The sequence below is a fragment of the Cydia strobilella genome, chromosome 12, assembly GCF_947568885.1.
Source record: "Cydia strobilella chromosome 12, ilCydStro3.1, whole genome shotgun sequence".
Taxonomy (NCBI): Eukaryota; Metazoa; Arthropoda; class Insecta; order Lepidoptera; family Tortricidae; genus Cydia; species Cydia strobilella.
Genome location: NC_086052.1, coordinates 13501988 through 13526847, shown reverse-complemented (window position 1 = coordinate 13526847; position 24860 = coordinate 13501988). Strand labels below are relative to the sequence as shown.

The 24860-nt window shown below is 40.1% G+C and overlaps 3 protein-coding genes across 3 annotated transcripts; 2 read left to right on the top strand and 1 right to left on the bottom strand.

Annotated features, from left to right (window-relative positions):
* Positions 1 to 1830: 1830 nt before the first annotated feature.
* On the bottom strand, positions 1831 to 4530 carry LOC134746207 (uncharacterized). The gene is made up of 2 exons (XM_063680533.1): positions 4049 to 4530; positions 1831 to 4018 (listed from the first exon to the last, which is right to left on the bottom strand). Exons 1-2 carry the CDS (start codon positions 4149 to 4151, stop codon positions 3042 to 3044), a joined length of 1080 nt encoding a protein of 359 aa, XP_063536603.1. The 5' UTR covers positions 4152 to 4530; the 3' UTR covers positions 1831 to 3041.
* Positions 4531 to 10238: 5708 nt separating this feature from the next.
* Positions 10239 to 12746, top strand: LOC134746206 (high mobility group protein D-like). Its single transcript, XM_063680532.1, has 4 exons — positions 10239 to 10393; positions 11037 to 11199; positions 11288 to 11431; positions 11769 to 12746. The coding sequence occupies exons 1-4, from the start codon at positions 10245 to 10247 to the stop codon at positions 11844 to 11846; spliced, it is 534 nt and encodes a 177-aa protein (XP_063536602.1). The 5' UTR covers positions 10239 to 10244; the 3' UTR covers positions 11847 to 12746.
* A 1787-nt stretch (positions 12747 to 14533) lies between these two features.
* LOC134746195 (target of rapamycin complex subunit lst8) lies at positions 14534 to 24849 on the top strand. The gene is made up of 7 exons (XM_063680522.1): positions 14534 to 14826; positions 15787 to 15939; positions 16949 to 17010; positions 18162 to 18315; positions 19708 to 19898; positions 22523 to 22665; positions 23459 to 24849. The coding sequence occupies exons 1-7, from the start codon at positions 14701 to 14703 to the stop codon at positions 23572 to 23574; spliced, it is 945 nt and encodes a 314-aa protein (XP_063536592.1). The 5' UTR covers positions 14534 to 14700; the 3' UTR covers positions 23575 to 24849.
* Positions 24850 to 24860: the final 11 nt, after the last annotated feature.

Genomic DNA, 24860 nt, shown 5'->3' with positions numbered 1-24860 from the left:
TTTAATCACAACCAAAAGCTGATAATTAAGGTATTTAAGTACCTAATAACTGCATTTCAAAGCGAGACTTTTACACTCAATATAATTAGCTCCATGCATGAATTTATTTTTATTTTTATTATTCATAATTTATATCGTTGGAACACCGGAAATGATAAAAATACTTTTGTAAACCTTAACATTATTTTATGATTATGACGTCACGTGGCGTTTCGAGCGTTTCGCTCACTAGCTTTTCGCGGGCAAATTTTTGTACTTTTTATTTATAATTTTTAGTAATTAAATGGTAATTTAAAAACGGAAATGCATTTGTAACATGATATAACGGTAACAAACATCCGAATAAAACATATTTCGTTCAAATATAAACTTCATGCATGAGGCTAATTGTGTCATAATCATAACTATCACAAATTAAAATTTGTGATAGTTAGTCCTTTACCGAAAACCGCACTCAAATCGATTAATCTGTTTAGAAGCTACGATGCGGTTAAACTTGTCCTCTTCTTGCGTTATAGCTCTACCTCAGAATAATGACTTCATTATTCTGAGAGCTCTACAATGGGGTTGGCAACTGTCAAAGGTTTGAAGAGATGGCGCCATCATAACTTGCCACTTTTTCTATGAGATTTGGCTTAAAGGGCTGGCATCCAGGGTATTAAAAAAACAAAAATTTTACACAATTCTAGGGATTGTCAGGGCAAGCTATGCTGGCGCCATCTGCTAATTATTTCGACCGGCCAAACCCATTAGTTTTTCACCACACGCAGCTCGTAAAGGCTCTATTCTTCAAAAAAAGGGAAAATTTTACTCGTATCCACAAAAGATGGTAAAATAATTATATGTAGATGCAAATTTCGAGTTGTTGGCTCGCGTCACGTGCGCTGAGTGATGATTTTGAATGATAAAATTTTAATATCGTTCATTTGGACTTCATTTGTAATGTTTTACCGTTATATAGTATTTTCTTAGTTGTCGTGGTGAAAAAACCCTCTTGCCTTGAAACCCTCGCAACGCTCAAGATTCCTTTGAAAATTGACAATTTGATTGTCCCACCTGGATTGGCCTTTAGAATTCGCCTAAATGCGTAGTGTTTAATTGCAACCGTCTGTCAAGCATCAGCTAAAATATTAACTGATAGAGTTAGACCAAGTTAACTCTAAGTAAAAACTTATTGCGAGCCTTGGGGGAGGCCTATGTCTAGCAGTGGACGTCTATCGGCTGATGATGATGATGAAAAACTTATTGTTATCTAGAGTAGTTAGATGATAGCCCAGACTGTGCATTTTATTGTTTTCAGTATTTGCTGTTATAGCGGCAACAAAAATACATCATCTGTGAAAATTTGAACAGTTAGCTATCACGGTTCTTGAGATACAGGTGACAGACAGACAGCGGAGTCTTAGTAATAGGGTCCCGTTTTTACCCATTGGGTACGGAACCCTAAAAACCAAATGTCAAGCAAAAAAATAACATTGTAAGCTTTTTTGATCCACTATACTAGTAACTAGAGTAAGGACGCTAAGCATGAATAATTTCGCCTGTACGCCTGTCCCGCTCGCACAGTGGCATTGACCGCCGGCGCCGGCATCATCGCTTCGCTTCACGTTCGCGTGTTGTTCGCCTACGTAGTACGCTGCGTTAGCGAATAGCGTCCTTACTTTATAAAGGATCCATCCTCTAAAATTTGCCATTTAAATGAATCTCTTTTCGTGTTGACAGAAAGTTCAAATTCTATTGACAGTTTTTTGTGGATTGGATCCTTTTCCCTAAAAGGATTTTTTCCGTCCCTTTGATGTTTTACTCTGTTAAGAATAATGAAATAAACAGTTTAATCTTCTAATTTCACCTTTATTCTTAAATGTATGCCTACATTTATTTTATGAATACAGTGAATACTTGAATCATAAAACATAGAAAAAATACTTTCATAAGTCAAAATAGAAATTTAATCAGTCTTAGAATTTTAAATTATAAAACATAACAACAAGTCGTTTTCGGCAAATGTGTATTAAAACATAAAATAGTTGAAATGAAATCATGGATCCCATTTTTTTCAATGTTTTTAACATTTACATAGAATTAAAAAAAATCTATGGCAGTAGATAGGAAATCATTTTCTTTTGTCTTAAATATAAGTAAAAGTTCTAAATACTTATTTTTGAACAATAAATAATCTTAAATCTAATTCAATACCTATCAAGCGTAAACTACTATAAGAGCTAAATTGGGCGATAAATGTTGAATTTGTTGACTCGTAATGTAACATACATTTTATATGATGTCATCCAAACCAAAACAGTGACACATACATTAAGCCTATGCTACAGTTCCTACAGTTTAACCAAAAGTTTGTCCTTAGAGAAAAGGCAGAGGATCATACCATTTTTCTTATAACTGGCGTTTTGTTTCTACTGTTATCAATAAATTGGACCAGCCAATCTATATACAAAAATAACATGTGTGATACATTAAAATTTGGATGACTACATATGCCTAGTTACATAGCAAATATATAGCTACCACAAGGATTTCCTTATCATAATTACCATCTTACAAATAACATTCTGATTATGATATTTAATGTGATATTATAACTTAAAGTTTAGTATGCCACTGAAACAGTAGTGTATTAGAGTTGAGAAATATAACATTGATTTTTATGCTTGAAAGAGAGCTATAAACTTGTAGTATACATTACTAGGACTGATTTTAGGCAAATAGAAGCTTAGAGGCTAAGAAAGTCCTACGCCTCCTGTCCAGTTAGGTAGGAAGGACATGCAGGTAGCTTGGATATTTGCCTAAATTGCCTCTGATAGTAATCCATCCCTGTGTGGACTTAAAATTATCTTTTTATATTCAAATATTTCATATCTTGAGAAACATGAAGGATTTTTTATCACTTCCGTGGTCCAAATTGATCACACATTTAACCAATATCACATTAACGTGCCAACAAAGCAGAAGATATATTGAAGAGAATACAAAAGAACTTTTTCACTTAAACGGGGCACTGCCAAATATTCAACTGTTTCCGTCTTTTATGTTTGTTCCTGCCTGAAAATGGGTTTTGCACTGTTTTTGTTTGGGGGAACTTTCTTCTTTGGTGAGAACAGAGCAATATTCAAGGCATTCATTTTTCTCAGGAAACAGGGATAGGATATTTCTTTGTCCTTAATTCCTTCTTTCGCCAAATACATTTTATATCCTAAATACACCTCTTTTCCTGAATTGAAGTTAATGTCAAGGTATTCCTTTTCAGATTTACCATGAAAGTAGTGTGAGGGAAGCTTGGGCAAATTCTTTAAATATGTTTCAACATGTATCAACTTTTCTCTATTGTATCGTTCTTTGTTATTTTTTCGAACTGGTGTAGAAACAACACCATGTTCATTGGCTTTCTCGATCCAGCCCAAAACTGTTTTTTCCCCGAGACCGAGGGTGTTTAAGAACATCTTTTTGCAAACTGGCCAGTGTTGATTGTTTATCTTCAGTGAATATTTAATTGTTCTGTGTCTCCTAGACTCACCATTCGGTACAGTTGTAGTTCTTGTATAATATATGTTTACTAAAGCACTAATGTATGCTTTTCTTTGGGCCCAAGTCATTTCAGACCAAAAGCTGTCGAAGCATTCCTGTCGGGATTCATCATCTAATTGGTCACATTTTCTCTTTGAGCTTTTGTGGCACACACGCGACATGCAGGCCGGACCCATGACCCTCTTCTTTCTTTCTTCATAACCTACTTTTACGCCTTTTATCCGTTTCTGGGTCAAATAAGGCTTACCTTGTTCTCTAGCTTTCTTCACCTTATTTATTTCCCAAGTTGACGTATCACGTATTTTTTTCCTAGATCTTTTGATTTTTGGTAAGCCTGGAGTATCTTGCATAGCCTGCAAACGTTCTGAATCGAAGTATTTACTGTTTTTAACCAATGCCATCATGAGAGAGTAACCTCGATTTGGCTGCTGTTGTTGTATTTGTTGGGGTACTTGTTGTTGTGGTACTTGTTGTTGTGGTACTTGTTGTTGTGGTACTTGTTGTTGAGGTACTTGTTGTTGTTGAGGTGGTGGTAAAACTTGCTGATGATGAGGAATTTGCTGAATTTGGGGATGTTGTAGTGGTGGTGGATGTGGATGCGGATTCATCATTTCTACAAAGAAAAACAAACTTCTAATCAAATGAAACAACAGACGAAAGATATGAAATGCAACGTCAGATTTACTTTGCAAAACTCACCTAAAAATTGTAAAAACAAATGAATATAAAGATATTCACGATTTCGCAAGAAACACGGCTTTATTAGTACTATCGCCAAGCTACGAGCGATTCGCGGAGCGACAAGCGACGTGGCGGTGAAAGGCTAAGCTATCCCAAGAGCGAGCGTCAGCCGTGCCCGTACAATCGACATATATAGTTCCATTTTCTATACATTTACTTTGTGCATTCACCGCACCGGGCTGCGTCACCTCCGCTCTCGCTTGCGCTCCAAAACCGCTTTGTCCGCTTTTCTTTGCTCCACGTCGCCTCCGCCCATACATACGCTTGTTTTTCGATTCGACAAGATTCGATTAGCGTTTCCGCCGTCATTTTGAAGTTCCATTCGCTGTCAAATCCAGACATGTCTTATCTGTGACATGTGTGTGAATGAGATAAAATACATCAAATTGTAGTAAAAAAAATATATGTATCTACATGTCTTGCTCTAGTTTTCAGCGCCAAATTTAAAGTTTTCCTGAAATTGATTTTATTGCTATTCATATTTTTACAATCGGTTTCAAAAAAGGAAGAGGCTTCTGATTTTTCAAAATATTTTCATAATGCTTATTTTTAGGAGTCCGTAGTTATAGTTAGACCAAGAAAAATCTGCAACGATTTTGATAGCATTCGCAGTGCAAGTGTTATTTATACGTCATAATTTCATAGAAGTTTGACGTTTAAAATAACACTTGCACTGTGAATGCTATCAAAATCGTTGCAGACTTGTCTTGGTTTAGCTCTAACTAGAAACCCTTATAGTTTCGCCATGTCCGTCTGTCGTCTGTCTGTCTGTCCGTGCGCGCCTTTGCTGTCAACACTGTCCAAGGGAAAGAACATAACATAATTGTTTCAAGGCAGCTTTGTCGATCGAAAAGTAAGTAGAATTAATGAACCAAAACGAGGAAGACTGGAGGAGGATTAATTTTGACCATGGGGCAAAAGCGATCTACTAGAATACCAGTGAGTGACCAGTGATGAACATAAACACCGTTAAATGCAATTCCGGCGAGGAAACAATTTCCTTAGAGAGTTGAAAGGACGCCGTATGTTTACCACTGACTTTACATGTAAAATGACAAAACTATGTTGTGGGATAATACCGGACTATCTTTCACTTGTACCCAGTCCAGATAGAACACGGACCCAGGACCAAATCCGGACCAGGACCAAGATCCAAATTTGGTCCAGATCCAGAACTCTACCACATACAAAACGGTCTTACGTCTGAACTCGGATTTAATCTGAATCCGCACCAGGACTTTATTTTATTTTCATTTATTCACCATGATGTAATATGTGCATTACGACTCATGTGCATTGTGTCTGACGGGAATGGATAGGATAAGGAATGAGGAAGCCTGAAAGTTACACCCATAACAGAATAAGTAAGAGCAAATCGCCTAGCTTGGTACGGGCATGTGATGCGGATGGATGAAAGTCATGTGACGAGAAAGGTATTAAGAATGAATGTGGAGGGAGGTACGAGGAGAGGAAAACCGAGGAAAAGGTGGATGGACTGTGTGAAAGATGATATGAAACGAACGCAAGTGAATGATGAGATGACGGGTGATAGAGAGGCATGGAAGAAAAGGACATGCTGCGCCGACCCCAAGTGAATGGGACAAGGGCAAGCGAATGATGATGAAAGTAATATGTGCATTACATGGTATGTCGTTAAATTAAGCCTGACCAGTAATATTTTTCATACTATACTGAACTGTCATCATATAAATGAGAATAACAGCGCCCTCTTGACAATTATCATATATTAGGTCAGGCTTTACAAGCAATCAAATACTTAAGAAACTTGACTTAAACACGGGCCCGGCCGGACCCGGACCAGATCCAGATCTTAGGAACAGACTAACTTATTACCTAAGAATTAATGTTCGATATTAGTTATTTATTATACGTACTTATTTATTCGAAACCAATCTAAATTTAACACCTCTTAAAAATACAGCGCGCGCACTCATTAAAAAAACCAAGATTATCCACATACTTAGCTCAGTGAGTTTTCAGGCAAAAGTACCAGTGAGAAGAGCATGTTATTCTTAGAGCCTATGAGCCCGCGGCACAGAGATTATTAGATTGCGGGCAGGCAGAGAGACTAATCATGCTGTCCACACATTATTCGATCAAACTTCAAACTTGTAATTTGTTAGACGAAGAAAAGTCTGCAGGTGTTATTTTAAACGGCAAACTGCTATGAAACTATGACGTATAAATAACACTGGCACTGCGTGTGCTATCAAAATCTCTGCAGACTTTTCTTGGTCTGACCGTCTAACTCTAGTAGTTTACTAAATCAATAATGTTACTGATATAAATCTAAGAAAAGTTATAGTCAATTTGTACGTACAAAAAAGGGACATTGTACCCCACTTTCCCCTAATAAGTACTGCGGCCATATACATACGTTGTTTGAGAACCATTGTATTCTCCTATATCAACGTTTTAAAACAGGAAAAGAGCGGATGAATTTAATGATAAAGGATTAAACGTACAGTCAAATCCAGCTATTATTGAAAGTGTAACAAACATGAAGCATAGGACCTAGGTATATTATAACATTACTAAGTAAATAAAAAATACACAATAACGGGAAACTCACTTAGTTTTTAGACGCATAAAACCGCCATTGGAAATACACTATCATGGAGTTGTGGCTGCTCTTTTAAAAAGCAATGTATACGTATTTAAAATTTGAGGACGACTGGACGTGATATGTGATAAGTAAGCAAGAAAATTGCGATGGAAAGTGTGTGGCTTCTATTTGAAATTAACGCTTAGTTTTCTAGATAATTCAATCAAACGGGTTTTCCTACGATCATTCTAACCACACATTCTATGTTATCTCTTTCATAGCACACATAGGCTTACTACCGTGGACCCGTCTAAACGTTTGCCGACCTTATTCACTTACATTTAGGTACTGAGTTTAAGATTTCTAACGGAAGGAATGTGAGGTAACGTTGGAGGAGGACTGTTCGTTCGATTAAGACTATTAAATCGCGTAGTATTCACGTGTCCGGTCTTGCCTCCTAGACGATGTTTTCCGAGTAAACTAATTCCTCGTTGTACACTACACTGCAAGTCATTTCGCAATAATGAAATAATACATGACAACCTTCACATAATAAAACATGATACAGTTATGTATATACATGTATGTACCTCTAGTAACCTTTTGATATTGTTAAATAAATAGCAGTTAATAAATAATAATTGACTCATTTTTTGTCTCAAAAATTTCGAACCATTTGATATTTCAAACTCAATCATTCGTAATATTTTAAAAGTCCCCTGAGTTTCGAATTAACGAAAGTCGACTGTACCTATTCACTTTTTCAGTAAATAAAATCCCCCAAACTAGTTGACAAGATTATTTATGATTATTAAATTGTAGGTGCAAGAAAATTATAGGCATTCGAGTTTAGAGCAGCGTGAATCCAACAAAACTCAACCAACAAAAGTCGCCCTAGCTAGTCCTAGGTCCCAGTCCTACCATTGCTCTTATACTTACAATGCATTTTCGTACACCCATGCCCATAGCGTGTGGATATTATAATATTATACTTAGGCTGCTGGCTGGCCGCAGACTTATAAAAATCCTTAAATCCATACTAGTATTATAAATGCGAAAGTGTCTGTCTGTCCTCTTCACGCTTCAACCGTGTATTACTGTAATAAACTTTAGTTCTAACTAGATTTAAGAATATTTTGCAATACCCTCTTTAGGGTGCCATGTGTTCCTATAATTTAATTGTAACAACTATGTATAGACTGCGGACCAGGAACAGATTTCCATGACCAATAGCCTCCCGGGCGAAAACTCGTATTATTTTTTATATCTTTTATGATATAGGAGGCAAACGAGCAGACGGATCACCTGATGGTAAGCGATTACCGCCGCCCATGGACACCCGCAACACCAGAGGGGTTGTAAGTGCGTTGCCGGCCTTTAAGATGGAAGTACGCTCTTTTCTTCAGGGTCGTATCGGTCCGGAAATACCGCAGGCGATAGTTCGTTCCACAGTTTAGCTGTGCGAGGCAGGAAGTTTCTGGAGTGGTTAACGGCCATGTATGATGAACCCTCGTGAATGTCAGCTGCCGCTCCGTTGGTGGGTTGAGGAATGGCAGCAAATAAAGTCTATAAATTTTTTTTTGTCATCGCCTCCCGCTTGATACTTTGTCAGATGATAGGTAGTTTAGATGCTATTGTGAATAAACAAAATCGTCAGCCAATTGTATCGCTGCGGAAAGACCGTCAGCTCGTCACATGAATAAGTAAAAGAGAAAATTCTATTCAGTCATCGGCGTCATCGCCTCCCGTTTGATACTTTGTCAGATGATAGTTTAGATGCTATTGTTAATAAAACAAATCGTCAGCCAGTTGTATCGCGGTGGAAAGACCGTGTTACGCGTTTCGGTGGCTGCCATTCCTCAACCCACCAACGGAGCGGCAGCTGTCGTTCACGAGGGTTCATCATACATAGCCGTTAACCGCTATACGAGTTTTCGCCCCGGAGGCGATGACTGACGAAATTTGCGCCTGGCTCGCGGTCTAGTACCATGGTTTGCAATAAATTAACGGTTTATGAACCGTTGAACCGATTTAGTTGATATTTGGTACCTATAGACTAGATCGAGATAGTTTGAGTCCCGGGGAAGGACAGGGTAGTTTTTATTATCCCAGAAATCATCCTTTAAGGGGGGTGAAAAGGGGGGGGGGTGGAAGTTTGTATGGGGAATCGATAAAAAGCAGATTGGGTAAAAAATAATCTACGCGAATTACTAACTCCACGCCGACGAAGTCCCGGCAAAAGCTAGTAGCAAAGAAAGATATAACTAGTAGGTAATAAATGAAGCAGTACAACTTTGACCGTATTAAGTGTTCGTGCGATAGAACTGCCTGTTTCACTGCTAATGTAGGTTGTAACTTGTACCTTCTTAAGCACTACTTTTCCACTTTTCCAGCGCAATGATGGTAACCACAAAAAAGCCTATTATATAGATATGTATCTGCAACCTCAGAGGTAGCACATGTGCGTCGATCCTTTATTAATTCGATGGATTATACCTATCAATATTTTGTAAGAAATTAATCAATTCTCAATGAGTCTTATAACTAAACTGTAACTTATAATCCTAGATTATTACTAGGAATTCCAAGAGGACTCCAATCTCACTTAAGTGAGATTGGCAGAAACATTAAAACTTAAGTCTTACAAGATAAATTTATAACTCGAATACGATACCACATTGGGTAAACATTCGGCAAGTCGTAAGATAAGGCCGTAAATTTACGATTGTACGTTTGTATGGGTTTCCTTATACATCTAGGGCGATAATGCGTCGTCGGTCGTTAGCGTACAGAATCTTGGAGTAAAGTGAACCAATGTAGGATACATACACATTCATTGTAATGTATTGCAAATACAACACTCTATATCCTTTGAAATAAAAACTATTTCATGGTTCCTATAAAATATCAAATCGTAAACAAACGCATCTGCCATTCAAGAGCTATGTTTTATTGGCATCTCTTTCTCACCACGTTTGCCGCGCTTTTGGTGTTTTCATAATAAACGTTGGCGGCATTTAAAATGAGGCGCGAGTTAATTTTGGTAGTATGCTGGTAAAGGGATACTCGAAGGACTGGGTCACTTTTTGATGTACTTATAATAATTTTGTTAGAAAAGTGTCAAGGAAAAAATAAATTGTATCGAGTTTCACAGATTCCTTTCGATTTTCGCCAAATATAACGCTATATTCCTAACAAAAATGCAGAATAAAATTTCTGAAGTAAATGTATGAAGCACGTTTTGATTAACAACTTCCTGACTTAAATGAACACAATAAGGTTGAAATTTCTTAAATCCTATTCGTAAGCCTATCACGGATATACGTAGTACACGATGCAATGACGAGCGCGTGCAGTTGGCAGCATTGAATTCGTCAGCCAATCACAGGCGTCGTAGATGGCGCTGTACAGTGACGCGAGCCGACCCCCAAGCTGCCTTGCTCTGGGAACTTTGCTTCGAGCTCCATACATTTTCTTCTGGCTCTCTACAGTCTGCAGTTTGGTTGTGCACCAGTTCAAAAAATATTTCAAAATTTTTGCCATCAGGTAAGTTACATTATTTTTCTAATCAAAGTTAAGTGTTTTACTGTGTTTAGTAGTGTTTATTATCGCGTATTTCTTAAAATTAGATTTTGTTCCACGTTGGAATTCTCGTTCAAACATGGCTATGGGCTTCGCCATACTTTCTTAGTACGCGTGGGTACGGAGGACGCCTCATTTTCAATAATTTATTTCTCTCATCTTTTCCATTGAAGGTCCGAATCACTTCTTCTACAAGTTATACCTTAATAGTGAATAGATTATTTGGTAATGATGTCATGTACAGTTATTGCGTACTTTCGACATAGAACGTGAAAACAAAATGGCTCGTTCGACCCAAGCTTAGGCCAGTGAACTCGTTATATGGGTGATAACCGATTCAGACGTTTTCTACAATAAATTGTTTAGTGATATAGTGCATTTTGTTGTTTTTAGTCGTAATTATCGATTTCTTTCAATGGAGATTGTGAAATTACAGTAATATGAGCCCTTTAAGCGTTTCCCGCCAAAACGACGCCCTAACTGCCGTGTACATATGAAGTCGCGTATTTCGCCGTTCGGTTTGTGGAAGGCATGGCCCGGATAACCTGTTGCCTTTCATAAACGAGCTTTTTATCTAGATTTTTATTATTTATTTCTTTTTTCGCAGGAAAAAAAACAAAATGACGGACAAGCCCAAGCGTCCTATGTCAGCTTACATGCTGTGGCTCAACAGTGCCCGAGAATCGATCAAGTCCGAACACCCCGGACTTAAAGTCACCGAAATCGCCAAAAAAGGTGGTGAAATATGGCGGGGGATGAAGGACAAGAGTGTAAGTTCACCTCAACCGTTTTCCATTGTCTACTTTTACCTAATTACGAATTCCGTTATTTAAAATGCTTACTATTTTTTTCATACAGGTGTGGGAAGAGAAGGCGGCTAAAGCGAAGGAGCAGTACACAAAGGACCTAGAGTCATTTAATGCGAACGGCGGCGGCGGTGAGGGTGGAGGCAAGAAGGCACAGAAGCGAGGAAAGAAGGCCGGCAAAAAGGTGGCAGCACCCGTAAGTTAAATCCCTTGTTCAATTTAAATTTCCTTTTTTTTTTTTTTTTATTATTCAATAGCCATAAACTGTATGTGTACATGTTGATGTTAGACAAGGACAGTGAGAATCAATACAATTTTACCCGGTGGGTGTAGCTACATATTTACATACTTATTAACTAACAGTTTATATTATAGTATTCACTTAAGGTGTAGGGGCATAACTCAATGACAAATTTTTTAAGTTCTGTCAAAAACTTCAAGTCATTAAGTGACTTAATTTGTACGGTCCTTCATTTTGTTTATTGAGGTGAAGCTAATGAAGCTTAACATTAACAAACTGTTTTTGTTTGTAGAAAACAAAGAAGAAGAAGGAGGAGTCCGAGGAGGAGGATGGTGATGACGATGATGAGGAGGAAGAGGAAAGCGAATGATCTCCCTGCCGCTAAGACTTGTTCATAATGAGTAATTTACTTGGACTTAATTTATTACAAAGTAAAACTGGACTGATTTTCCAAAATCTGGGTTAACGCTGATTTGTATTATGCACATGAATTTGTATTTGTCTGGATTATAAATTAGGAAACAAGTATGAATTGTCTTGTATCCTGCTATGTTCATATGAATTTAAAAACATTGTGTTATAATTTCTTATTGACATTCTATCTCGACTTTAGATTAATTTTATTAAAGTGCATTGTAATGCAGAGTTTGGAAAATCTCCAATGGCTAAGGCAAATTTAGGTCTAAGCCTCACAAAAAAAATAATGTTAAGTGTTAGCATGTATACACTGGGGAATTTGTACAGTTAGCCCTCCCTCGTTAAGTTCGCTGTGACTGGACACCTTTACTTGTACCTCAACTGGTTCTACCCAAACTGTCTTGTAATACTGACTGTAGCTGTGCTTCAATATTATGCCATAACTCAGTGTTAATGTAAATCTTTATTATAAGTATACATGGACAAGTGGTTTTTGGTCAGATCTTAAACAGAAAAGTAAATTTAGAGACTTATTTCATGGAAGGATGTGACAGCTTATTGTTATTAAAACCTACCTCTTCTCATTGTAAATTTCAATGCTGATGATAATAGTACCAAACTTAAGCTAAGAACAGAAAGCATGGGGCAAGCCTACATGCCGAGCAATTTAAATAATTTAGGAAATTGATGTGTATGTTGTAATTTTAGTTAGTTAATAGGTAGGTTTTCGATGTGATTTGTCTCTCAAATTTTACATTTGTGTTATTTTGTAAATGAGAATTAGCATTCCTCATGTCAATACGGATTTTACATGTTCAATAAAGTAATTTCATATAAAATACTTCTATTTTTCGATTTGTCTTTCATTCTTCATGTTCTTGGACCTGGTTTTGACATTTGGCGAGGTAAATTGCAGTCCATATATTGGTTTGCAAGTTACTTCGTCAACGTGATTCAGCTAGTTGGCGGCACTTGCTTTGCTTGTAAAAAGTAAGACTCCTTTGGGGGAACCCAACGGCCCTTGTACGAAAACGATCTTGTACTCTTCGTAATAAGGTCGTGGTTGTGTACTGAATTCACCCAATGCCGTGTTCTACTGTAGTACAGTAGACGGCAAATGTCCGTACAGACGAGAGCTCTTCCTAAATATTCTTTATTTTCTTTGTATATATATCTGCAGTAGACTGTACATAACTGTTGGCCTACACAAGTATTCAAAAGTGAATAAAAAAATCGACGCGATAATGCACCGACATTTATATGAAGCCAAGCCAATGAAACAAAATGGTGACCGCGTCCTCTAATGGTTATTATTACTACGACGAGTACGACGTCACGTGCTATCTTATTGATTATTTTTACGTGAGTGTGGAGGTGCTCGCTCGTGTAGGCATACAATGATTTGTTTTCATGCGTAATCCAATAATAAGATATGTTGTTTGATTCGTAATAGAAATGTCGAATATGAAAGTCCGTACACCCAAAATGTATGTAAATTAACGACAAAGGGAGATATTGTCAAGTCAACAAATATGACAAATCATTATATTCAGGATGTCTATCTAGTTTGGACCATGTTATGAATATTATAGGTTACAGGTATTATTTAACATTATATTTTGACCCAAATTATAAAGCAATTATCGAATTTACATTGTTAAAAAAGGGGCAGGGCAGGTTAGTGTTGCCAGTAAACCATATTTCTTCGTTTTTCAATCGATACTTTTTTTTCTGGTTTTGAACCATAGAAGTGGCCTACCGCTTACGCCCGTGAGGGACAGAACCAAGACAGAACATACGCAATGCGACAATATGATTGGTCGAGTAGATTTGTATTATAGTCCACCATAAACCATACAAATTTACGGTGGAGAGTAAAAAAAAAGTGAGACTGTAACAAGAACAAACAATAATAACGCTTTCTCTGCTACTCCTACTGACAGATACATAAGACTATCCCGTTCTGACAGATACCCCCCACGACCCCCACCACTCATGCCTAATACAGTTTTACTTATAGATTCATGTTTTTAACGTATATCCATAACTGCTTAGGAAATTAGGTAACCAAGTGTAGACTAGACCACGTAGAATACATACATACATACATACATATAATCACGCCTATTTCCCGGAGGGGTAGGCAGAGACCACGGATTTCCACTTACTACGATCCTGACATACCTCTTTCGCTTCCTTCAATTTCGTAACATTCCTCATACACGCTCGCCGGTTTAGCGGTTTAGGATGCTCTTAACCTGGCCTTTCTTCAGGATTTCCCCGATCTGATCAAAGAAAGTCCGCCGAGGTCTGCCCCTTCCACCTTCCGCCACGTAGAATAGTATAACTAATATTTTGGATCACGAGAAGGTAATTTAGAAACAACAAAAATTTTTTATTAAAGGGGTCCCTCCACACCCATGCGCTAATCGAGGCGCGAAGCCGCGAACGTGAGTGTGGAGTCTAGTTCGCTAATCAGCGAAATCGACTCCACACTCGCGTTCGCGGCTTCGCGCCGCGTAGTCTGGAGCGAGCTTATGATTGATGAGGATAGTTCTTTGATACCATCAGATACCATTACGGACCCGGTAGACATGACAATTATGACATTTGAAACGTCAGTTTGACAGCATACCCTGTGTCGTCGAGCGTGTGTTTATATTTTTTCGAAAATAAATATTTCCTTGCATGAATAATAAATAATTTACGTATCATTCTAAACAAATTGGCATTGAGTACATTTGGTTGAATAATTGTTAAAGACATTTTGATGCTCTTAATCTTAATCAATAAATAGTTGGTTGAAGATGTCGGGAGACGCGGCGGCAGGCGCGTCGCATGTGGTGCTGGTGACGGGCGGCTACGACCACACCATCAAGCTATGGCAGGCTCACAGCGGCGTTTGCTTGCGGACTATGCAACATCCGGACTCGGTATTTAATAACTATCTCTAATATTATCTGTTTTCATTTCGACTTTGTTTATCCACAATAACAAGTACATATGAGGACTTTCGAATGATCCACGGAACATGGCGGATCGTGCTCCAGACATTTTTATAATTTTTTTTGCATTCTGCTGTTTAATGTATAATTTTAATAGGATATCATGCAGTGAATGGCAAGCGCAATGGGTGCAGTTAATGAAGAAATTCTTCTGGAAATGCAAATAACTAATTGTTTGGACATCATTCGGCGGTTCGTAGTCTCGGCCGCCATTGTGCTTTGTACTGCTGCTCCAGCTATCCTCCAGTGCATCGTGAAGGCCTCAATGGATGACTGAATATCGACGACTTACAGTTTTATATATATATAATACACTTGACGTTGGCAAAGTGCCCTGGTAGCTGAGAAGCCATTATTACGAGTTAAATAAAACTACACAAACCATTTTTTTTTATTTTGGTACTTCTTAAATTTTATAATAGTAGAAACCTGGTACCTGGTTCCTGTACTGTACTTATACCAAAAAAACCGGCCAAGTGCGAGTCAGACTCGCGCACGAAGGGTTCCGTACCACTACGCAAAAAAATCACGTATGGGAGCTCCACTTAAATATTTATTTTATTCTGTTTTTAGTAATTGTTGATATAGTGGCAACAGAAATTGTTTATTGTTTTGTTTATTATTATTATTTAAGTTGACAATGAAATACATCATCTGCAAAAATTTCAACTGCCTAGCTATCACGGTTCATGAGGTACAGCCTGGTGCAAAAAGACAGACGGACAGTAATCTTACTAATAGGGTCCCGTTTTTACCCTTTGGGTACGGAACCCTAAATATAGTGTTGACAGGTGATGATGATGATGATGTTGTTGCTATAGCCCTGTCCCAAAGTCCTCCATTTGACTTTACCCAGAGCTTTTTCTTACTACCTGTTTTTATTTACAGCAAATAAATGGCCTAGAAATAAGGCCCGATGGGCAGATGGTGGCCGCATGCGGGTACCAGCACATACGCATGTATGACCTCGCTAGCACCAACCCAGACCCTGTCATGAACTATGAGGGTGTAAGCAAAAATGTTTCTAGAGTTGGATTCTCGGTAAGTTATTCATTTCATCTTTAAATGCATGTAGGACATTGGTTCCAAATTTGGAATTGATTACCACAAAAGGGGGGTTACATTTTTTATGTGTATTAATGATGTCTAGATTTAATTTAAATATTAAAAATGGGTGATACAATCCGCCTCCCAATAGGTCAATAGGAAATGGCCTACATAACAAAAAACCGAAGTTTATATAATGAAGGAATATTTAATTTGTTTAAAATATGATTCCTCAAATCTATGAAGTTCATGTGATCATTGCCATTGCAGTCTAGCTATTAATCGTGGGGCAAAATCATGTGAAAGTGGAAGTATGTTATGTAGCATTTTTATTGGACTTCTTACTCACAGTTGTGCTCTGAGGGCCTGCCATGAAAAACGTAAATCGCACAAATATGTGTCTTTTTCAAGCAAAAGGTACCACATTGTCGCTTACCATAAGGGCGGTCTGACAGGTTTTTCGTATAAAGATACAAGCAATTTTCGTCCTTATGGTAAGCGACTATGTGGTACCTTTTGCTTGAAAACGTCATATATTTAAGTGTGATAGAGAGGTAGAACACAAGAAATTTGTCATTAAGAGCCCATCAACGTGCTCACTAGCGCCACTTCTAAATAATTGTGATTATTTAAAATTAACGATAGATATTCAAAACCTGGCCGCTACGTACTGTATTTTGTATTTAGGTACCTTTTGAATACATTATAATAGTTTTTCGTTGCTGGAGTCGTCGATCTATGAACTCAAAACAAAAACGGCCATTTCAACGCTTTTAACTTTGGACGCATAGATTGACGAATCCAGCAATGTAAAAACTATTAGCAATGTAAAATGGACCTAAATCACAGAATAACTAATGGTACTACCCTAAATACAAAATACAGTACGTAGCGGCCCCCTTTTTTGAATATCTATCGTTAATTTTAAATAATTACAATTATTTAGCAGTGGCGCTAGTGAGCACGTTGATGGGCTCTTAAGAATGAGTTGTTTTTGTTTTAGGAAGATGGCAAATGGATGTATACAGGAGGTGAAGATTGTACAGCTAAAATTTGGGACATAAGGTGAGCTTGTGAGCATTAGTGGGTCTTCTTAGCATATTTGCGTCCATTGCTGAACATAATGCCTTTTTCATGGATTGTTCTGTATGCAGCGGTTCTATGCCAGGTCGCCCCGCCCACATTTTAATGTCGTCCGACCATTTAGCTTGTTAGTGGGTAATAAAAATAGATACTATAGTTGTTATTACTTACATCATTTTGGACCGTACAGTGTAAGATCAAGCGGGCATCTCGCTCGTTGCCTGCCTTTGTTGTTCACGGCCGCCATCATGCGCCCCTCCGGGTCGATCGCGATGTCCTGGATCGATGCTTCGGCTTCTGGTATCTGAAACGTTCAACTCATTCTTTTTCGTGAACAAATAAAGTTTTCAATAAAGAAGTGGTCTTTTTGATTTGGTGCCACCGTCGCGTTTTTACCACCGCACCTCCCGCCAAAGAAACAGCTCATCCACACTCTCTTGACACGTGGCAAACCAAGAACAAGCGGGCATCTCGCTCGTTTTTGCCCAGAACGTGCAAGTTGTGGAATGAGCTACCTTCTGAGGTGTTTCCCCTGCGCTATGACATGGGGTTCTTCAAGAAGCAGGTATTTAGGGTACTCAAAGGTGGGCAACGCATAAGTGGCTCCTCTGGTGTTGCTTATGTCCATGGGCGGCGATGACTGCTTCCCACCAGGCAGCTCGTCTGCTCGTTTGCTTCCTATTACATAAAAAAAAGATCATCTTGTTGATCTGTTACAGGCTCTATCTACACTGAGCATGTGTGAATGGAACTCCTAAAATAATATGCCCATCATGCCATATAAACCACAATGTGTATGAAGAAGTTAAAGGATGCATTATAGTTTTCTTAACTTTTGGCTCATAATCAATTGGTGTACAATTTTGCATTAAGGTCTCGAAGGGAAGGAGAACCAAGAATCAAACACTGCTTAATTATAATCATGTTTATTCAAGCTGAATAATCTCCACACAAATTCTCTCAGAAATTTAAAAATAAGTTTAACATCTTATGGATTTTACGATGAGCCAAACAAACATTCACACGATGTATATTGTAGAATATTGACCAGTCGTAATAGCGACCTCTACCGGGATTTTGAGTAAACCTACGACCGTTTTGTGCTATTGATTAAGCAAATATAAACATTGCAGAGTGGGCAGACAGTTCCAATGCCAGCGAATCTTCCAAGTGCCGGCGCCTGTAAACGCCGTCATCATGCACCCCGACCAGACGCAGATTATGGTCGGCGACCAGAGCGGCATCATCCACGTGTGGGACCTGCGCACCGACCAGAATGAACAGCTGGTGTGTACCACTGAACGCTACGTTACTATAATTTGATATAATCATACACACACGGTTTTAAAGAAGTGTTAAAATTCTATAGCTTTAAATCTGACATCGAAGTATATGGTGATCACGCACATTCTGCGGTAACTGGGTTGCTTACGGAGTTACGGGATGAGCAATTTCTTCATCTCATCTTCTCTTAATCTCCACTACTCCAATATACTTAGTCCTCCCTCTGATCAGTTGCTAATGGAAGAATCCAAGTCGTGTAGCTATCTACTTTGTCCACACTCGCTCCATAGCGCTTTGGAAAACCTGTCCAGGGGCCTAGCCAATATCACAATAATACATCGAAGAACGACAAACGAAAAAAAAAAAGTTTCGGGATGACAGATGCTACGAAAATTCACGTAACTATTTCCATACATTATTTAAGTCTCGATTGGCGTTTTCTATCAACGATTGTCATCTTCGCCTGGACTTTTTTTTAATATAATAGGAAGCAAACGAGCCGCCTAATGAGAAGCAGTCATCGCCGCCCATGGACATAAGCAACATCAGAGGAGCCACATGCGTTGCCCACCTTTGAGAACCCTAAATACCTATCTGGCTGAAGGAAGTGATCACCGCTTACGTTCTAGTGCTAATCTTACGCTTGCTATCCCTTCGAATAAGTCTCAAACGTACGCAAATTCATTCACAGTGCGCGCGGTGAAGTTGTGGAACTAGTTGCCCCTGTCGCTCAAACGGTCCCGGTCTGTAGCATCACTCAAAGTTAATCTGAAAAAGCTTTGGCTTTCCCACGAACTGTGATTTGGTTGAGTGCTAATATATATATTTATTTAATATTTATTTAGTACTATATATTTATGTATGCTAGTACATATTTATTTTATTGCATAATGCTATTGATGTATTTTAGTTATTCGTAGACATTAATATTGTAGTTTTCCTTTTTAAATATTATTGTACGTTCTGTAAGTTTGTCTATCTATCTAATTCGAATTTTCCACTCATTTACTCTAAGGTTAGCTGGAAGAAATCCCTTATAGGGATAAGCTCGCCTTTGTACCTAAATTTATATGAATTTCATGTTAACAATTTTTGTTTTGTACAATAAAGTGATTTACTACTACTACTACTAAATACCTGCTTGAAGAACCCCATGTCATAGCGCAAGGGAAACAGCTCAGTAGGTAGCTCATTCCACAACTTGCACGTTCTGGGCAAAAACGAGCGAGATGCCCGCTTGTTCTTGGTTTGCCACGTGTCAAGAGAGTGTGGATGAGCTGTTTCTTTGGCGGGAGGTGCGGTGGTAAAAACGCGACGGTGGCACCAAATCAAAAAGACCACTTATTTATTGAAAACTTTATTTGTTCACGAAAAAGAATGAGTTGATCGTTTCAGATACCAGAAGCCGAAGCATCGATCCAGGACATCGCGATCGACCCGGAGGGGCGCATGATGGCGGCCGTGAACAACAAGGGCAGCTGCTACGTGTGGGCGCTGGGCGGCGCGCCGCCGCGACCCGTGCCGCGCAAGCATCTCGTCGCGCACAACAAGTACGCGCTGCGCTGCCGGTTCAGCCCCGACTCCACGTTAGTATACTACCTAAACCTAGTAACCTTACTTGCAGTTACTCATATACCGCGCAAGCATCTCGTCGCGCACAACAAGTACGCGCTGCGCTGCCGGTTCAGCCCCGACTCCACGTTAGTATACTACCTAAACCTAGTAACCTTACTTGCAGTTACTCATATACCGCGCAAGCATCTCGTCGCGCACAACAAGTACGCGCTGCGCTGCCGGTTCAGCCCCGACTCCACGTTAGTATACTACCTAAACCTAGTAACCTTACTTGCAGTTACTCATATACCGCGCAAGCATCTCGTCGCGCACAACAAGTACGCGCTGCGCTGCCGGTTCAGCCCCGACTCCACGTTAGTATACTACCTAAACCTAGTAACCTTACTTGCAGTTACTCATATACCGCGCAAGCATCTCGTCGCGCACAACAAGTACGCGCTGCGCTGCCGGTTCAGCCCCGACTCCACGTTAGTATACTACCTAAACCTAGTAACCTTACTTGCAGTTACTCATATACCGCGCAAGCATCTCGTCGCGCACAACAAGTACGCGCTGCGCTGCCGGTTCAGCCCCGACTCCACGTTAGTATACTACCTAAACCTAGTAACCTTACTTGCAGTTACTCATATACCGCGCAAGCATCTCGTCGCGCACAACAAGTACGCGCTGCGCTGCCGGTTCAGCCCCGACTCCACGTTAGTATACTACCTAAACCTAGTAACCTTACTTGCAGTTACTCATATACCGCGCAAGCATCTCGTCGCGCACAACAAGTACGCGCTGCGCTGCCGGTTCAGCCCCGACTCCACGTTAGTATACTACCTAAACCTAGTAACCTTACTTGCAGTTACTCATATACCGCGCAAGCATCTCGTCGCGCACAACAAGTACGCGCTGCGCTGCCGGTTCAGCCCCGACTCCACGTTAGTATACTACCTAAACCTAGTAACCTTACTTGCAGTTACTCATATACCGCGCAAGCATCTCGTCGCGCACAACAAGTACGCGCTGCGCTGCCGGTTCAGCCCCGACTCCACGTTAGTATACTACCTAAACCTAGTAACCTTACTTGCAGTTACTCATATACCGCGCAAGCATCTCGTCGCGCACAACAAGTACGCGCTGCGCTGCCGGTTCAGCCCCGACTCCACGTTAGTATACTACCTAAACCTAGTAACCTTACTTGCAGTTACTCATATACCGCGCAAGCATCTCGTCGCGCACAACAAGTACGCGCTGCGCTGCCGGTTCAGCCCCGACTCCACGTTAGTATACTACCTAAACCTAGTAACCTTACTTGCAGTTACTCATATACCGCGCAAGCATCTCGTCGCGCACAACAAGTACGCGCTGCGCTGCCGGTTCAGCCCCGACTCCACGTTAGTATACTACCTAAACCTAGTAACCTTACTTGCAGTTACTCATATACCGCGCAAGCATCTCGTCGCGCACAACAAGTACGCGCTGCGCTGCCGGTTCAGCCCCGACTCCACGTTAGTATACTACCTAAACCTAGTAACCTTACTTGCAGTTACTCATATACCGCGCAAGCATCTCGTCGCGCACAACAAGTACGCGCTGCGCTGCCGGTTCAGCCCCGACTCCACGTTAGTATACTACCTAAACCTAGTAACCTTACTTGCAGTTACTCATATACCGCGCAAGCATCTCGTCGCGCACAACAAGTACGCGCTGCGCTGCCGGTTCAGCCCCGACTCCACGTTAGTATACTACCTAAACCTAGTAACCTTACTTGCAGTTACTCATATACCGCGCAAGCATCTCGTCGCGCACAACAAGTACGCGCTGCGCTGCCGGTTCAGCCCCGACTCCACGTTAGTATACTACCTAAACCTAGTAACCTTACTTGCAGTTACTCATATACCGCGCAAGCATCTCGTCGCGCACAACAAGTACGCGCTGCGCTGCCGGTTCAGCCCCGACTCCACGTTAGTATACTACCTAAACCTAGTAACCTTACTTGCAGTTACTCATATACCGCGCAAGCATCTCGTCGCGCACAACAAGTACGCGCTGCGCTGCCGGTTCAGCCCCGACTCCACGTTAGTATACTACCTAAACCTAGTAACCTTACTTGCAGTTACTCATATACCGCGCAAGCTCGCCTTATCCTCCTCGGCCTCCGTTATGCACTGTAGCGGACCCCCCCCCCCCGAAGTGACGGGCGCCAGAAAATTTCCAGGCGCCCGGCGACAGATCAGGTCTATGGTTCCGCCGCAAAACCACAACTCGGCTGCAGAGGACAGGGAGTACGGTACATCGTAACACCGACACTCCTCTTTCCCTGCAGCCCCACCAACGTCGCCACGATTACTCTTATTTGCGATTAGTTGCAGATGCGATTAGTCGCAGTTACGATTAGTCAAACTGCTGAGAAAGGACCTCTAGGCGCTACGCTCTATGATTCTTCACGTGAGTGCTTCATGCTGGTCGCATCTCCGTCTAGCTAATAGACCTTACGATTAGTCGCTATTGTTGTATACATGCATACATATAATCACGCCTATTTCCCGGAGGGGTAGGCAGAAACCACGGATTTCCACTTGCTACGATCGATCTTGTTTTTAGTAATTATGATTAAGTCACGTTTACCGGCCGTTTCGACCGTTTTCAGAATGCTCGTGACGACCAGCGGCGACTGCACGGCGCGCGTGTGGCGCACCAGCGACTGGGGCCTGCAGCGGGAGCTGCGCCACGACTCGCAGCGCTGGGTGTGGGACTGCGCCTTCAGCAACGACGAGCGCTACCTATTCACCGGTAAGCGGCTTTACGCTATTGCGATCCCTGCAAATATAGTTTCTCAAAGGACTCATTATTATTCACAACGGCGGGACTTAATCGCGTCACAGGACTGTCTCATTTCAAACATAGACAGAGAAAATCATACTATCTTTGTCTTACACTAGGACTAACGCCAAAAAGAAAAGGATGAGTATAGTTTTTTTTTGTTCTTATTTACTGACAATTTGGCTTGGCCAACAGGTATTTACGTCTGGCTGCATTATATGGCGCACCAACGGTCCAGTGGCCGTTTTTTTACAGATTAGAAATTTTATAACCTCAAAAGAAGGGGTATTTTTTTCCTCCAAAATTAAATCCGAATAACTATGCAATGAATTATGGTGTCGTTTACATATTATTGTACTGCAATATAGATATCATAGGAACTCCAGCATTTCGGAAAGAAACAGTTTATTCCACTATTTTTAAGGTTAGAAAATTAATAATCTATAAAAACCGGCCAAGTGCGAGGTCGACTCGCGCATGAAGGGTTCCGTACCATTACACAAAAAAACGGTAAATAATCACGTTTGTTGTATGGGAGTGGGAGCCCCACTTAAATATTTATTTTATTCTGTTTTAGTATTTGTTGTTATAACGGCAACATAAATACATTATCTGTGAAAATTTCAACTGTCATCACGGTTCATGAGATGCAGCCTGGTCACAGACGAACGGACAGCGGGTTTTTACCCTTTGGGTACGGAACCCTAAAAAACGGGGTATAGAACTCATGTCTGGTGTGTGTAATTAGAATGTAACGTTGCAGGTTCATCGGACAGCTACGCGCGGCTGTGGGACCTCGAGAAGGGCACGCTGGAGCGCGAGTACTGCGGACACCAGAAGCCCATCACCGCGCTCGCCTTCCGCGACCAGGCCGTCTAGAATCTACTACACACTTACCCGAAGCAGTGGTGGATTTGCCCTTAGGCCTTTAACAGCTTTTTGCTATCTCCGAATATTCTTACCTGTCGTCCTACATTACCCAAACGTGTTGACTCCGAATGCTGTTTTTCTGAATTTGAACCATAAAAGTAGAACGCTAAAATTGCCTTTTAAACGGGCGTGATCCTTTTCACTGATGAGAAATGAGGTAGCCACCGCGGCGCACAAAAGAAACAATGCCTTTTGTTTAACAGCTTAGGGTTTGGGCGAAAAAATCATTTGAGATAATTCGTACTATACGTTGGGTTGTAAAGCTGTTTGTGAACTCGACCGTACCGCAGACTCTGAGGCCGCTCGCGTAAGTTTGCGCCCTGCGAGTGGTAGGCCGTCGGCTCCCGACTGATTACGTCATTTATATTTGAAATTTTATTAATTGAAATAAAATCATAATTCCAACAACTCGAAATGACGTATGCTTAAATGTTTAAACATGGACGCCGCGCCCACTCAGTTTGCACTCTTACACAAACCTCCAAATGGAGTTAAGGTTTGCGACTTTCAGTATAGCGTACTAAACCTGAAAACCGCTTGACTTTATTTGAAGGATTAAAGAGGTTTCCGACTTTAGCCAAAGCAGCACCGACAACTACCTATGAATGTATCAAAGGGCTCAAGACGCCGTATCTTATCACGAGTTTTGTTAATCAGTCCGTCGATTATGCTAAGTGCTATCTCATGCTATAACGAAGTTAAGCTCCTATACAGTAGTTGAGGAGTGTCTTTTACCCTTTAAGTAGGGTAAAAGGGTTTATTTTTGTATGGATTTCTTAGAGAAATGAGCCCTTTTGAAAAGACACTCCTCAGTTAAATTCCATTATTTTAAACTATGGTCTAGAAATTGTATGTATTATTGTATTTAATTTTATTACGATATAGAAACTCCGAATGATTTACTCCATGTTTAATGATTTATTAATATGAAATCGATTTGAATTTTAAATTACAATATAATTTTATTTTTCAGTTGATTGTCAGAAATCTTGTATATTTTGGGTTATAATGATATGTCATATTTTTGTTATATGGTTTCTCTATTTATGAAGTATAGCTAAGTAAGCTATCCACTGCCGATTATGGAAACAAATACGTTGTACAGTCGATGTACATAATTATTTAGATTATTGTGCCACGCACTGACATTGTACATATTTACAATAAGATTGAATTGTTAAGTTTTTTGTAAATTCCTACATAATAAATGTAATTATCAAATAACATATTTTTTA

Bases quoted from the DNA above. Each gene is read 5' to 3' on its own strand.
- LOC134746207 (XM_063680533.1), bottom strand. From the start codon at position 4,151: ATGATGAATCCGCATCCACATCCACCACCACTACAACATCCCCAAATT. The intron at 4,019-4,048 runs CTCAACAACAAG...AACAACAAGTAC, and splicing joins ACCTCAACAACAACAAGTAC to CACAACAACAAGTACCACAA.
- LOC134746206 (XM_063680532.1), top strand. From the start codon at position 10,245: ATGGCGCTGTACAGTGACGCGAGCCGACCCCCAAGCTGCCTTGCTCTG. The intron at 10,394-11,036 runs GTAAGTTACATT...CTTTTTTCGCAG, and splicing joins TTCAAAATTTTTGCCATCAG to GAAAAAAAACAAAATGACGG. The intron at 11,200-11,287 runs GTAAGTTCACCT...TTTTTCATACAG, and splicing joins GGGGGATGAAGGACAAGAGT to GTGTGGGAAGAGAAGGCGGC.
- LOC134746195 (XM_063680522.1), top strand. From the start codon at position 14,701: ATGTCGGGAGACGCGGCGGCAGGCGCGTCGCATGTGGTGCTGGTGACG. The intron at 15,940-16,948 runs GTAAGTTATTCA...TTTTTGTTTTAG, and splicing joins TTTCTAGAGTTGGATTCTCG to GAAGATGGCAAATGGATGTA. The intron at 22,666-23,458 runs GTAAGCGGCTTT...GTAACGTTGCAG, and splicing joins CGAGCGCTACCTATTCACCG to GTTCATCGGACAGCTACGCG.